This window comes from Mustela lutreola, chromosome 15 (assembly GCF_030435805.1).
Source record: "Mustela lutreola isolate mMusLut2 chromosome 15, mMusLut2.pri, whole genome shotgun sequence".
Classification (NCBI taxonomy): domain Eukaryota; kingdom Metazoa; phylum Chordata; class Mammalia; order Carnivora; family Mustelidae; genus Mustela; species Mustela lutreola.
In genome coordinates, this window is record NC_081304.1 from 12,326,840 (window position 1) to 12,342,609 (window position 15,770).

General features: G+C 39.5%; 1 protein-coding gene across 8 annotated transcripts in view; it reads right to left on the reverse strand.

Moving 5' to 3' along the window:
* Window positions 1–15,770, reverse strand: part of CEP112 (centrosomal protein 112) — a 410,940-nt gene that overhangs the window by 309,342 nt on the left and 85,828 nt on the right. For all 8 annotated transcript variants that reach the window (XM_059147621.1, XM_059147617.1, XM_059147619.1 and 5 more), the window contains 3 exons: window positions 15,419–15,518; window positions 12,005–12,123; window positions 6,755–6,898 (listed from right to left, as the gene is read on the reverse strand). In XM_059147621.1, coding sequence (XP_059003604.1) covers window positions 6,755–6,898; window positions 12,005–12,123; window positions 15,419–15,518 — 363 coding nt within the window. The remainder of the gene's footprint in view (window positions 1–6,754; window positions 6,899–12,004; window positions 12,124–15,418; window positions 15,519–15,770) is intronic.

Below are 15,770 nucleotides of genomic sequence, written 5' to 3' on the forward strand. Positions count from 1 at the left end.
TAAGGCACAAAAAATGAACTCTATGTTATGCAAATTTTAAAAATCACTTAAGAATTGGGAAGAAATGCAGACTGACAAGGGAATCTAGTTATATTATATGAAAAAACTCATTGAAGGGATGGTGTAGAAGTGATAGCCTAAGCAATTTTAAAATGAGTAGAGCCTGTAAGACCAAAAGCAAAAAAGAGCTCTCACAAGTACTGCACTCAAAGTTGGTTCTCATGGGTTATGGATTAATAACTCTGATACCGGTATACACGGTATACACGTATACGGGAATGCAACAATTAAGTAACAATGAAGGAGGGTGGTGGAAGTCAAGTTTCCACTTGGATTAAGAATTTACAGACTCACAATGGGAAGAGGCTAGAACAATCCATGTGGTAATTTATTTGAGTTACTGATATAAGTAAAAAATTGTGTTTAGATAGAGATGATTACATATTTAGAGAAATGCATATATGCACAGGTTAGTATAAGCACAGACACTCCCTTGCTCCATCAGGTAAAAGGGCATAAAAGAAAAGACACCCCAACAGTAATGAGTGCACCTAACACACAGATCTTGCTTTCTGATACCTTCTCCATGGTATCCGCACTGATGGGGAGATGTCAGAGGGGCACAGGAACCCACTGAAAGATGTCCCACTGGCCAAAGCTGGAACAATGTAAACAACAAAATGAAGAAATACTGGACTATCACCCAGAGTATTAAATAAATACCCCAAGTCCACACTGATATAAATAAATGACTCAATAAATGAATATATGAGAAAGAAAAGACAAATCTCCCACACAGAAAAACTTCAAACAATTTATATAGCTACTCCATCATCAAGTATGGTGAGCGGAAGGCCCTACGTCTTAAGCATGGGCTACACAGAGTCATTTTCTACCAAAGAGGACAGTATGGAAATGTGGGGGGTAACTTTAGGGTGAAAACCCTAACAAACCCTACCCTACCGGTGATCAAGGTTAGTATCAAAAGTGATGTCACTGGGGTGCCTGTGTGGCTCAGCTGGTTAAGATCCGACTCTTGATTTCCACTCAGGTGGTGACCCCAGAGTCACGAGATGGAAGCCAGCGTTAGGCTCTGCGCTCAGCACGGAGTCTGCTTGTCCCCCTCCCTCCCCTCCCTTGCATGCACTTTCGCCCTCTCTCAAATAAATAAATAAAATCTTTTTTTTTTTTTTTAAGTGATGTCATTAGTTTCACATACCACGGATATAATGTGATGAGAACAGCACTGCACCTGTGGGATCCTACGGCCTCAACCCAGAGCCCCAGACTAATCATAAGGAAAACACGAGACAAAATCCAACAGAGGAGCATCCTACAGCACGCCTGACCCACATTACTCAAGACTGTCAAGGTCATAAAAAACAAGGAAAGCCTGAGAAACTGTCACAACCAATAGTCAACTAGAGAGACCTAACAACTAAATGTAATGTGACGTCCTGCACGAGATCCTGGTCAGCAGAACATTACATAATAACTAAGGAAAACTGAATAAACTGTGGAGTTAGTTAATAATAATGTATCACTGCTGATCCACTTGCTGTAACAGCGGGACAAAATAATGCAAGATGATAATATAGGAAATGGGGGGGTGTACGGAAACTGTGTACAGTCTTCTCAGATTTTCTGCCTATCTAATACTGTTTTTAAAAAAAGATAAAATCTACTTTTTAAAAAAAAATGATTATTGAATTCAAAATGATGAACTATTGCTATTTGGGGCTTCTTTATCATTTTGAGGCTGGGAGAAGAACTGCTGGCGGCGACTACAAATGACAAATTCCAGGCCGCTCAGAGGGGAGGCGAGCCGCGCCACGAGTTATCACGGGTCTCTACTAACAGCAGCTGGTAACGGCTAACAAAATTCTCAGGTGTCGAAGACCCTTTGAGACTCTTTAAGGTTGGGGTTCTTAAACTTGATACAGGTCCATGAACACAATTCAGAGTGTCAGGAAATTAGAATGGAGAAGGAAATCTCATCTTAATTTTCACTATCCTAACTGGAAATCTCATCTTAATTTTCACTATCCTAACTGGCCTTCAGCATTTCCCTTCAACTAAGAATATGGTCAGCAAACCAAAGTAGTGATCATATATCACAGATATTTTTATAGTCCATCATAGTTTGAGATAATCACTAAATATTGCTTATCTTCATCCTTATTCATAAATTAGAATTTTCTCAGACCCCCTGCTAAATCTTGATATTTATTGCATTAGTTTAGAAACATATATTACTTTATCATGACTTTTACTTGTTAATATTTTGATAACTATAACTCAATAAAATTTCTTCTCTTTGTAATTTTAATATTTTATTAAACCTAAAAATATTTTCCTGAGAAGGACTACATAGACTTTATAAGATAGCCAGCAGGATTCATGATACAAAAAAGGTAAAGAATCCCACTAACAGAGCCTAAAATTGCAACAAAGTCATCCACAGACTTTCAGTGCGTCTAAGCATTGATATGAATAGAGCCCTATATTTTACAGTTGTCACTTCCCCAAGCGCCTAATAATTCATCTTTAATTTTCATATTTATAAATTCTAATATATTGTTTTAAAAGTTCAATGTTTACATATTTTAATTATGAATTTCACACTAGAAAATCCCTGCCTATACCAAAAGACGTCTAATATAATCTATAGAAGTATCTGCTTACAACAAATGTCAATGAAACAAAACAAGACTCAACAAAAAAAGAAAGAAATAAAAAGCCTGTAAGAACAACAAAACTGAGAAACTAATTCTCAGTGACAGTCCCGTCTTTCATCTTAAGCCATGCCTTGAACTCCACCTTATTTAATTATTAAATCAGGAGCTGCCCAGCAAGATCTGTCTAGTTCTGATGATTCTTAAATTCAATCCTGCTGACAGACTCTGTCCATTTTTCTCTATATTTACTGTTACCTAATGACAAGGTCTGAATGCTAATTTTTAACTTCAACTTTCATTAAAAATAGAATGAGATTTCTTTGATAATGACCACTTGGCTCCAAAGCATCACTTTTCTTTACATCCCAAATGTAGAAAAATTAAAAATCCCAGTGTGAAAGATCTTGCTTGTATATTATTTAATAAAATCTAACTATGTAGTCAGCATTTTGGGCAATCAATATGTTTCACAAGTTTCGACTTTAAAATTATAGCGTTTAATTCGTGTTTGCTAAAATTTAGGATGTTGAGATGATCAAAAACGTATTTCAGATATAAGTTTGGTGTTCATTCATGACTTTGGATACTTCATTATATGCATTATCCAGAAAATAAGTTCTTGAATTTTTTTACCCCAATAAACTTGATCTACTTCTAGCCTCCGCACTGCACAGCATCATCATTTGTGGACTGATACTTATGTCCAAGCCACCTCCTCCCTCTCTTACCTAGACTACAATAATACCTTCCTAATCAGTCTCCCTGTTCACATTCTTGCCCCTCACACTTTCTTCTCTGCACAGGGCCAGAGAAGCATGTTTAAAATATTCATCAGATGGAATCACTTCCATGTGTTCAACTCATTAAAGATTTAATACAAATATACTAAAAATTAACTGAATTATACACTTTAAAATGATTTTGCAATATATGTTATACCTCAGTAAATCTGTTTAAAAAAAAAAAAATCAATCACAATGGTGTACACAGCTTTCTCTGATTTGAGCCCTGCTTTTCCTATCATGCCTCCTTCTGCTCCCAGTATTAGGTCTACACTGCCCCCTTGCTGTTCCCTGAACTTGCCCAATGCATCCCAGTATCAGGATCTTTGCACTGGCTGTTCCTTCTGCCTGAAATGCTGTTCCCAGATTATTACATGGATTCCTCTGATATTTCCTTGGGTCCTTTTGTAAATGTAAATGTCCCAGGACTTGTCAGTACCGGTCACCTCTGGAAGACTGAAACTCTGCTATATAAATACTTTTATAAATAAGTCAAAGATATTTGTGGATGTTCAAAACTGCTCATATCCTCTATACGTAAAAACCATTTTAGGCCACCCTTCTTGTGTTTTTCTTTCAGTGTTGTTCTATTGTCTTCTGGTATCAAATATTAAGGTCAGAAAAATCTGAGGGAAGCTTAATAGCTTCCCCTTATAGATGACCTGAGTTTTTGATGTTTTTCCTTTATTAGGGGGGTGGAATTTTAATTTCATGGAGTTTCAGTCTGGCCACTCAAAGGATTCCAAAGAGCCTCAAGGACTCCCTAAGATGTGCTCACCATACTTCGAGAACTGCTGTGGTAAGAAATCTCTTCAGAAAACACCCTCATGTCTTCTGCTAGGATCCCAGGCTTCATAGAGGAGATAGAGGACGGGGTAAGTTGGAAGGGGAGGTGAACCATGAGAGACTATGGACTCTGAAAAACAATCTGAGGGGTTTGAAGTGGCGGGGGCTGGGAGATCGGGTTACCAAGTGGTGGATATTATAGAGGGCACGGATTGCATGGAGCACTGGGTGTGGTGAAAAATAATGATACTGTTATGCTGAAAATAAATAAATGAAAAAAAAAGTTTTTTTGTTTTTTTTTTTTTAAGATTTAATGGGACATTTCAAACATATACAAAAGTAGAAGGAGTAGTGTGATAAAGCCATTTGTGTCCAGCACCAAAGTCAATATCTAGGTGGGTTTTTTTTGTTTTTGTTTTTTTTTAATTTGACAGAGATCACAAGTAAGCAGAGAGGCCGGCAGAGAGAGAGGGGGAAGCAGGCTCCCCGTTGAGCAGAGAGCCTGATGCGGGACTCAATCCCAGGACCCCAATCATGACCTGAGCCGAAGGCAGAGGCTTAACCCACTGAGCTACCAGGCACCCTTTTAAAGATTTTTTAAAAAATTTTTTTATTTATTCATCTAGCTGCTTTTTAAACAAACTTTCTAGGAATCCAATGTGTTGAAGTACCACTTGCACCTCCTCCTCCAGAGGTGACCGGTGCTGACAAGTCCTGAGCCTCTATATGAGAACCCCCGGTGTCACCCAGCTTGTTTGTGGATTTCTTCAGTGCTGATTTAGGGTTCTGCTTTCTTGAACTGGTCAGTTTCAATTCACCCATTGCCTTTCCAACTCCACAAATTTTACTACTGCCAAATGCTCTTTGTCTGTCTGGGTTTATGCCTTTTTCTTTATCCCTTTCTTATCACTTTTGTGGGAGGGGATGGAGGCCAACACAATCTTCAACCTGCCATCTTTGAGCAAATGTTGACTAACTTCTTGATCATTTTTTCATTTATATGTCTCCCTTGACTATCACTCTTGTATGTTACATTTTCAAACACAGTATTTAAAAATTATCTATTGAGCACTTATTATGTAACTTAATTTATGTATATTAACTTATTAAAATTTTCCAGCGGGGATGCCTGGGTGCCTCAGTCAGTTAACCATCTCCCTTCAGCTCAGGTTATGATCCTGAGATGCTGGGATTGAGCTCTGTGCCAGGCTCTCTGCTCAGTGGGGAGTGTTTCTCCCTCTTCTTCTTCCTCTCCCACTGGAACACACACACACACACACACACACACACACTCTCTCTCTCTCTCTTTCTCTCTCTTGCTATTTTTCTCTCTCTCAAATAAATAAAATCTCTTTAAAAATATTTCCAACAACATCTATTACACTGTACTACAATTAGCCTATCTAACAGATGAGGAAAATTAACACGTGAAGAACCCACACGGCACTCAAGCTGGAATTTGAACCCAAGACCCTAAAGCCCAAGTTCCAAGTGACCACGGATCCTGCTTCCCATTTCTTAATCTCTGTGAGACAAGCTGTAGAACTGGTTTAGGGGTCTCCAAGAAAAGCCTGAGTAACTGACTCCTGTTCAAATTCCACAGCTTTAGATTCAAGGAAGTATGGGGCCCAGTCAGGCTGGCCTGGGTAGACTGTCAGTGGAAAAGGAGAACTGGGTTTTTGCCTAGGACACAAGGCTCTACAGTTCTGTAAGTTCATATCATATATTTGGAACAAGACGGATGAGGTGTACGTGCCTCGGATCTGAGGAGCCCAGTCCACGTACCCGTGAGCCTACCCGTTTCAGGCTTATGTACTTCAGGAAGTCAGCTAACCTGCTCAACGGCTGAAGATGCTCACTCTCTCAGACCTAGCCTCCGCCACCACGTGCTCCCTGAGGTGGCCTTGAGGAGACTCCCTCATCTTTCCTCAGGGGAAGTGACTGGTCTCTCTCCTGGATACTCCAGGGACTTCCTTCTGCGTCCTCCCAGAAAGCGAACTTTTGGGGTTTACCCACGTGGTATCTGGGTCTGGTCCCTCAATCAAGTTGAAATGAAACAGAAAGAAAGAAGGAAAGAAGGAAGGAAAGAGGGGAAAGGAAGAGAGGGGACGGGAAAGGCAGGAAAGAAGGCAGGAAGGAGAGGAAGGAGGAAGGGAGAGAAAGGGAGAGGGAGGGAAGGAGGGAGGAAGGAAGGAAGGAAGGAAGGGTCTCTAGACTGAAAGTCAGTAAACAACAAAGACAACAACAAAGCAAGAAACAAGATTTGTAAAGGCTTCTGGGGGTTAAGGAAAAAAAAAGGGGCAGTGAACAATCCAGAATGAAACCCCACAGCAGACTTCAAGAGACTGTCCATTGTCACGTATAATCCTGTATCGAGTCAGAAGGTAAAATGCTTTTTTAAATTCTGTAACACATTTATTCATGCACTGCACACATCAAGGAAGCAGGAGTCATGGAGATTAACAGGCTGGTTAGCAGGAGCAGCAAGAAAGGGCAACAGAGACTCACTGTGGACTGCGTCTGCGCCAGGTATTCCCCCTCCATCTTATTCAGACGCACGTTTGTGTCCTCGAGCAATTCTTGAATATTTTCTGTGTGCCGCTTTTGAAGATCAAACTTTTCCTTCTCCATTTCTGCGATGGCATTGTGGAGCTACACAGTGAATTCAAGAAGTGACCCTGTCACTATGACTATAGAAGAGGCTACTTTGCAATTCAGAAAAAAAAAAAAAGTTTTCCTGTATTTCTCTATTTATTTATTTGGTGACCTGAACAACAAAAGATATAGAACTCATAAATAAACGTTCCAAATAAAGAGGTTATGTGGAGCATAATAATGAAACAATTTTTTTCAGGGCACCTGGGTGGCTCAGTCGGTGAAGCATCCAACTCTTGATTTCTGCGCAGGGCATGACCTTAGGGTCATGAGACAGAGACAGGCATTGGGCTCCAGGCCCAGCAGGAAGTCTGTTTGGGATTCTCTCTCTGATTCTCTCCCACTGCTCCTAACCCTGCTCCCTCTCTAAAATAAACAAGTAAATCTTTAAAAATAGAAAAAAGAAACAGTTTTTTCTTGACTTCCCGGAGCTGAAAATCCTAATGAATAAACAAATATTAAAGGGAATTATCCACCTCAGGTAGAAATAGTAAATAAATCATACAGATAACACAATGTCTTCGCTGAAAAACACTAGTATTTGCCTAAAATAAGAAAACAGAAATATTTATAATGTTGTTATTGACCAGGAACATTATCTCACTGTCAGGATTTCCACCTCCTTTGCACCAAATTTTGCACAAGAGTAGTATTAAAAATGCTTTCCCTTTCACCCTAACCCCTGACAAGAAACTATTTTTACCCATTTCATAGTCTATACAAAAGTAGATTTAAAGATGGCATTTATAAATCAAATAGGGAAAGCGTTCACGAAGTAGAAATGTATACTACATGTCCTCCTGAATACAAGTTTTTATAAAGATGATGTATCCACCGTTTAAATGGATGAAGCACCAAAATAATCTATTTAACTAAGGTAAAGAGAACACAGTTCAGTGGATGGCTTCCAAAAGGAGTTAAAAATCTGCTCCCAGGCTGGGGATATTCCTTTACTTATCTTAATGGGAGTGAATTCTGAGTCTAACTCCTATCCCCGCACTAAGCCTAGGCTCACTCCATAGGCAGAGAGGAAAGACACCAGAAGGAATTCCAAGACAGACTTGATTTCCCATTCATGACTAGGAGAGATGAGGATATAACACATGCATAGAGATTCTGACTTACAGGAAAGATACTGAACCGAGAGAGAACCCCCTGAGACATGGTGGGAAGGGGAGGCAGAATGCGGGCAGGAACTGTACTCATTACTGGCAAGGGCCCCAATAACTTTTCTCACTTCTAGCTGACCAGGAAAAGTGGGGATGGCTCAGTAATAGCCACACAAAAGATTTAATAATAAATAATAAAATGTAATAATATTTATTTAATAATAATAAAGATTTAATAACCACACTCGAGTTTCACAGATTTTACATATGCCGTTTGGGCTATTTCTGAGCGGCCCCACAAATCCCTGGTATGTTGGATTTGCAATGTTTGCCAAAGTGTATGTTTTAAACTGGTGTTATGTCTGCCTCTCAGAAGTCAGTCTGAGTGGGCACATGAATGTGGTCAGGCCCACAGCACCTAAATTTCACTGCCATCAACTGACCTACGGGTAACTCTGACAAAGCGATCAAAAGGTCACTTCGAATTCTGTGGTTTTACACATGTTGTAATGGTTTCTTTATGTTTGTGGTCTCCCAGAGGTCTTAGGACATACGTCTACTGAATCCTGCAAATCTCTGTCATCTAGCAGTCCATTAGCATAGCATGGTTTCTCAGGAGCATCCCACAACTGAGTTACAAGGGGACTGTGCCTGTTGACGCCAGAGAAGTGCCTGTTAGTCAGCCCAAGCTATCTCATCCAGGGAACTTAAGAGTTAAGACTGCAAGGGCAAACATGATCCTGCCAGCAACATGTATGCTCTAATTTGGCTGACATGCCTGAGGATCAAACAGGCATATGATAAGGAGGAGATCTATTTTTGTAGCCAGGTTTTGGCAATGGGTACGGGGGATGCAAAAGGCCTTCCCAGCAACCCACATGTGGGTCCTTCACCCAGACATTTGACCATGTAATTGCTTCATGCTAGAAAGGACCCAGAGAACCTAGCAATCTGTCTAAATAGATGGAGAAGTATTGTAAAAGGCCACAGTTTAATGGTGCAGCCTCTCTGGAAAACAGTGGGCAGTTCCTTGAAATTATTAAACACAGAATCACCATATAACCCAGAGATTCCACTCCTAGGGGTTTATCTGTGAAATAAGAGAAAATATACATATTGGTCTCTGCTCCCAGTTCCTGGCACAGAGCTAAAATCCCTGTAATGTCCTAAGTGACAAGAGCACCAGGAGCATCTTTTGTTCCAATATTTGGACTTTGGCCCTGGTTCCTGGCATAGAGCTCCTAAATCCCTTAGAATTTCCTGGGTGATAGGAGTATGTGTTGTTCTATTGAGGCAGCGTTGGATGGGCTCTTGGATAGCTTTGGGATGGAGGCTGGGGACCTAGATGGTCAAGCCACACGATTACAAGCTTATAACTTTCAGCCCCACTCCCCATCCTCTGGGAAGAGGCAAGTAGCTGAGATTAAGTTTACCATTGCTTGTGCCTGCATAATAAGGCCTCCCTAAAAATCCCAAAAGTTTGGGTTTGGAAAGATTCTAGGGTGGTAAACACGTGGAGGAACTCCGGGAGTGGTGTTCCAGGACAGGGCACGGAAACCCTGTGTCCCTATCCACGTACCTAGCCCTGCATATCTTTTGATCTGGCTATTTATACCAACATCTACTATAATGTGCCCTATAAAACAGTAAATATAAGTAATGTTTCCGTAAGTTCTGTGAGTTATTCCAGCAAATCACAGAATCCTTGAAAGGGTTTCATGGTACTCCTATTTATAGCTGTTTAGTAAGAAGTACAGGTAATAACCTGGGACTTTTTTTTTTTTTAAAGATTTTATTTGTCAGAGAGAGAGAGGGAGAGAGAGCAAGCACAGGCAGACAGAATGGCAGGCAGAGGCAGAGGGAGAAGCAGGCTCCCTGCTGAGCAAGGAGCCCGATGTGGGACTCGATCCCAGGACGCCGGGATCATGACCTGAGCCGAAGGCAGCCGCTTAACCCACTGAGCCACCCAGGCGTCCCTAACCTGGGACTTTTGATTGACATCTGAAGTGGAGGCAGTCTTGTGGGATTTAGCCCTTACATTGTAGGCTCTGACACTTACTAACTCTAGGCAAATAGTGTCAAATTTAGTTGAATGACAGGACATCCAGTTGGCATCCAAGAAAATTGCTTGATGTGTAATAAACTCACATATCTGGAGTCAGAAGTATTATGAGTGTATGAGTGAAGGAAAATACTGGCAGGGGTTTTCCCCATGTGATAGCCAAGAGAAATGAAAACATATGTCCACACAAAACTCGTACACAAATTTTCATAACAGCATTACTCATGACATCTAAAAAATGGAATCAGTTCGAATGCCCATCAACTGAAGAATGGATAAACAAAGTGTGGTATGTCCATTCAATACATTATCTAGCCTTAATGCTGACTGAACTCTTGATTCATGCCACAACATGATGAAATTTAAAAACATGGTAAGTGGGACGCCTGGGTGGCTCAGTTGGTTGGACGACTGCCTTCGGCTCAGGTCATGATCCCGGAGTCCCGGGATCGAGTCCCGTATCGGGCTCCCAGCTCCACAGGAGTCTGCTTCTCCCTCTGACCTTCTCCTTGCTCATGCTCTCTCTCAATGTCTCCCTCTCAAATAAATAAATAAAATCTTAAAAAAAAAAAAAAAAAAAACCATGGTAAGTGAGAGAAGAGAGTCACAAAATGCCATACATTATGTGACTCTATCGGCAAAACTCTAGAAACAGAAAATGGATTAGTGGCTGTAAGAGGCTGGATGAAAGGGGAACAGGAAGTAACTTACAATCAGTTTCTCTCTGGGATGACAGAAATGCCTAGGAATTAGATAGTGATGATGGTGATGCAATTTTGTAAATATAATGAAAACCACTGAACTGTAAATACACTTTAAGAGGATGAATTTTATAGTGTGTGAATCATATTCAATATTTTTAAAGGCCCACAGATTAGAAACAGCATGGTGGAGTCAGATAACTGGGAAAGTTCTGTGAAGCCAGTCCAAAAGTGTAAGAAGTGCAGGGTTGTGACAGAAAAGAGGCTTGAGGAAGGGGACCTGCTAAGTATGAAATGTACTTGCTACAAACACAAAAATATGCCAAATTTACAGAAAAGGTAAAACCAAAACGTGAAAAAGAGGAAAAAATCACCTAAATTGACAAAATAAAACCAGAAAAGAGCTAACTCTCCACATTATGCTATATCTGCAGTGTACTTCCCAGACTTGTCCTAAAGCTGCCATCACCAGACGCATTTCACACCAACAGTGTCTGCTTGGAAAGACATTTATAACTTTCAGTAAAACATTCTGAACCCCTACCATAATTGAGAGAATATGATTTAACACTATCTTTATGACAGAATACCTCAAAAGAAGTGACATACTTTATTTTAAACACATACTATAATTTGAGCTAATGGCTAAGGGTTTAAGTGAAAGTACTATATGTGTGTGAGATTTGTCCTTAAGAAGTATTTTTATGACACTTCTCTTGGCACTGCTAATTTATATGAAAATATGTTTCTTAATTAAATTAAATGCTTCTCCAAGAATAACCCATCCACTACTGATTTTGTTTACAACAAAAACAAGCTTATACTATAAATATTGTGTTATCTGAAACTTCAGAAAAGAAATGATCCAATGGCCTAAATCCAAAATTAGAAAGGTAAAATCTCCAAAAAGTATCCTATTGCTTTGTCCCTACTAATTTTTCTTAAAAGCTATAGGCTATGACAAAAAATTCAGAACATGAAATTCAAGAATTGGTCAAAAGTAAGTTTTCTGAGTGAAAACTACTTCAAAACCATTAGACTTCTAGAAGAAAATACATCAAAACATGAACAGTAGTTATTTCTAAACAGTTGGTCTTGAATTTTATGTTACTTTATTTTCTTTTTTCATACTTTTCTGTATATTCTGTGAGCATCCATTATTTTTATAATAAAATATATTACTCTGAAGCATAAAGCTTTGCATTTTCCGTCACAATTTTATGACGCTTACCTTTTTTTCCCAGTCATTATTCAGAGATTCTGTACTCTGTTCACATATCTTTTTTAGCTCTGTAATCTGGTTTTCTTTGGTCTCTCTGATAACTTGACAGTCACGTATAAGGGTCTGAACTGTCAAAAATGATGAAAACACAGTTAAGCCAATCCTAGTTACCTCATAAGAGTCTGATGACAAAAATATGGTTTACCAGTTAACAGCTCCATTTTTCCGCAAGTCTTCTCAATTGTCTAAAGTATCTCTTATTCTTTCCTTTCTCCATTTTCGCCACCACAGCCCTCGTTGAATCCATTATTACCCGTTCTCTAGACAGTTTAAACAGTGCGCTGGCCTCCGCATCGTTCCCTTCCAGTGGGTCCTTCATTGCTGTGAAGAAGCCTTTCTATAGTGCAAATCCAGCCCTGTTACCCCCAGACTTGAAATCTTTCTACAGCTTCCCTCACCTGAAAGGTAAAAGTCAAAAATCTCTAATATGGAAAACAACTCCTCATGGTCTGCTTCCTGGCCATATCTCACCACTTCCATCTTTTTAACCTTGTACTGTAAACACACCAACCTGTCTGTGGCTTCCCGAGGCCATAATCTTTCATCTATTCACGCCAGACTGACTGTTTATCAGGTGGAATGACTGTCCCTCCCTTGTTGAAAAGCCGCTACTTAACCTTGGTCTCGATTCAAGTATCACCTTCTTTATGAACCATTCACCAACCAGATTTCTCCCCTTGCAGGGCCAGAAAGCAAATCCTTTCATTTCCAGGAAACCTCATCTATTTCTCCAATAAATCACTCATTACTTTATGCGTTATAATGGCTTGCTTGCCTATCTCCCGAGGAGAAAGACATTTCTTTCAACTTTTTATCTACAGGGCATAACAAACACTGCCACACAGGCAAGTACTCAAAAAGATGTGTCCTGAATACATAGATAGAGGAACTCAACATTTCAATGTATCGTCACTCCTAGATATGTTAACATTGCAAGGTTTATGTTACTGAAATGAAACAGGCTTTAAATTATATAAAACATTTCCCTTATAAGTCATTTAAATTTCTATCTTCTTTTTTTAAATGATTTGAACTTGTTGCTGATTTAAGTGAAAATTTGTTTAATATGTTCATGTAAAATAAATTCTGTAGGGTAAAATAAATTTAGTTGTACATTTACTTGAAAGTACTATTTTCCTAGATTACTGAATATGTTCTCCTTCACCTACTTTAAGATTGCAAAATTTTCATAAACATTTACATAGAAACTTCTTTCACTCGTGTATCCCAACTATGCAACATAGGAGGGGAAAAGGTGCAGAATCCAAGTTAACCTAATATTAGTTTTTAGCATCTACAACATTTTACTTCACAATTCTAAAATTAAAACTAAGATCTGTTTGCAATTCAAAAAGCCTTAGGAAATATTATTTTTAAATCTTAGACATGTTTAAATTGCCTGGTTTGAATCAGGGTAAGAAACGAAAACCTAGAAAAAAATTTTAAATATTTTTGTAGCCACTGATATTTGGCAAAAGAACCTGAACAAATTTCTAATTACTTTCACTAACATTTAAGGCTGGAAATAAACCTAAAAATATCCATTTCATTAGTCAACTTATATATGTAATTGCCACCCTAAATTTCAAGGGCATTACCATTCTCTCAGATACATTCAGGGTTGGTGGTTTGGAAGAAAGCCAGAAAGTTCCATATGGAAACCCTAAATAGAAAACTCGCCCATCGCTTCTATCTTACCACTCACCAAACCCTCCGGAATGTCTTCTTCCCTTTCACTCTCACTAGCCTCTTCACCCCTGCCATCATTCAGGTATTCCTGGTCCTTGTGACCCCACATGCAAAGTTACAGAAGCACGGACGCAGAACATCCTTGAGTCGGGAGGGACTTTATATATTACTTATTCCAACCTCACCATTTTATAATGAGTACACCATTGCGCAGAAAGTTCCCGATGTCATATAGCAGACCCTGAACAGCAGGGCTGGGATTAGAGCCCATGTTTCTAATAAGAGCCCATGTTCTCACTCTCTCTCACTCACTCGCTCTCTCCTCATGCTGCCTCTCTTAGAACAGACTAGAAGCCAGCCTCACCTTGTTTGGCGCACCCACCATGACCAGGCTACTTCTTCTAAAACATGAGGTCCTAAAGGTCACCTCTCAAAAATCTTCCCTGACTCCCCACCATCTACAGGACAAACTTGAAACTTCTAAGTCTGAAATTCAAGGTCATGCTTAAGTCAGGACCAGTCCCAAGTCTAGTCCTTTGCAACCCTTCTTCTAATGCGCAGGACATCCACTCCAGCCCGGCGGCTTGGCAGCATCCCCCCCGCCCCCCACAGGACAACACAGCATTCCTGCCCCTATTTGTAAAGCTCTTCTCTTGAACCAATCAAATCTTACAAAACTTTTAAAGTTCCTTTCTCCAAAACATACTTTCAACACTCACTCTCTCTGCCTACCTGCTGCATTTCAATGTTTTCACCTTCAGTCACAGTCAATTTTACACTTGATTACATGCTTTCTTTTCCTTCGTCATGTAAGTACAAATGGGGAATACTTCTTAAATGCTTATTCTGTCAATCATGACACCAGCATATACCACAAAGCTTAGAGGAGGTACTTAATGCAATGAATTTTATTAGACCAGGAGGAGTCATTTCCCTAGACTTCCCGTGAGGGCCAGTAAGCTCTAATGTGTAAACTACCCAGGGCAGCTCCAGTCCAATAATGAGAGAGTTAGGAAGAGGGAGGAACAATGACAGACTCTTTCAACTCCTTAACCAAACCAACCACCACCCTGCCGTCACGACCACCCATACACACACAAACCTGCACACACACACATACACACACACCACAACCCCCCATCCCAGACATAACCACACACGCCCCGCATACCCCACATGCACATATACATACACACACCATACACACATACACACATACACACACACCATACACATCACATTCCCCCCCACACACATGACCCATGTACCCCATAGACACACATATACACACATACCATACACACCCAAATATACACACACACACCCCATATGTACACATACATATACACATACCACATACCCCACCACGTACCACTAGCACACATACCCCATACCCCCCCACACACATATACACACCCCATACCCCACCACATACATACCACATACCCCATACCCCCCACACCGTACATATATATATATATATATATATATATATCACACCACATACCTCATACACACACACACACACACACACAGTTTTTTCTCAGTCATATGAAAGCCCATATAAACCTCCCTATGTCACGCTAAAAGGTCAGAAATGAAATTTTACTTTATACAACCACCAAAATAAAATGGAAACGCTTTTAAAAAATTAATGTAACCATACAACATCACCTTTTTTTTCAAGTTTTCGAATAGTCTCCTCCATTTCATTTTGTTTCTTTTTATATAAAGTTTTCAATTCTTCTATTTCATTATTCTTTCTTTCTAAAATCTGCAAATGAATTTAAAATGTTTTAGTAAACTATTTTTTATACACAGAACACAGAACTTTTTTGAATAAGCACAATAGTTTTTGCAAATCTATCTCAGCGAATCCCATAAATGGTTTCCAAAAAAAATGTAAAAATTATATTTTAGTGCACTAAGAAAATATCAAATATACTAGAATAACTGATTATTGAAAGAAATGTTACCAGCTTCCAATTTTCATGATCGATTTTTTGATAATATAAATAATAAATTA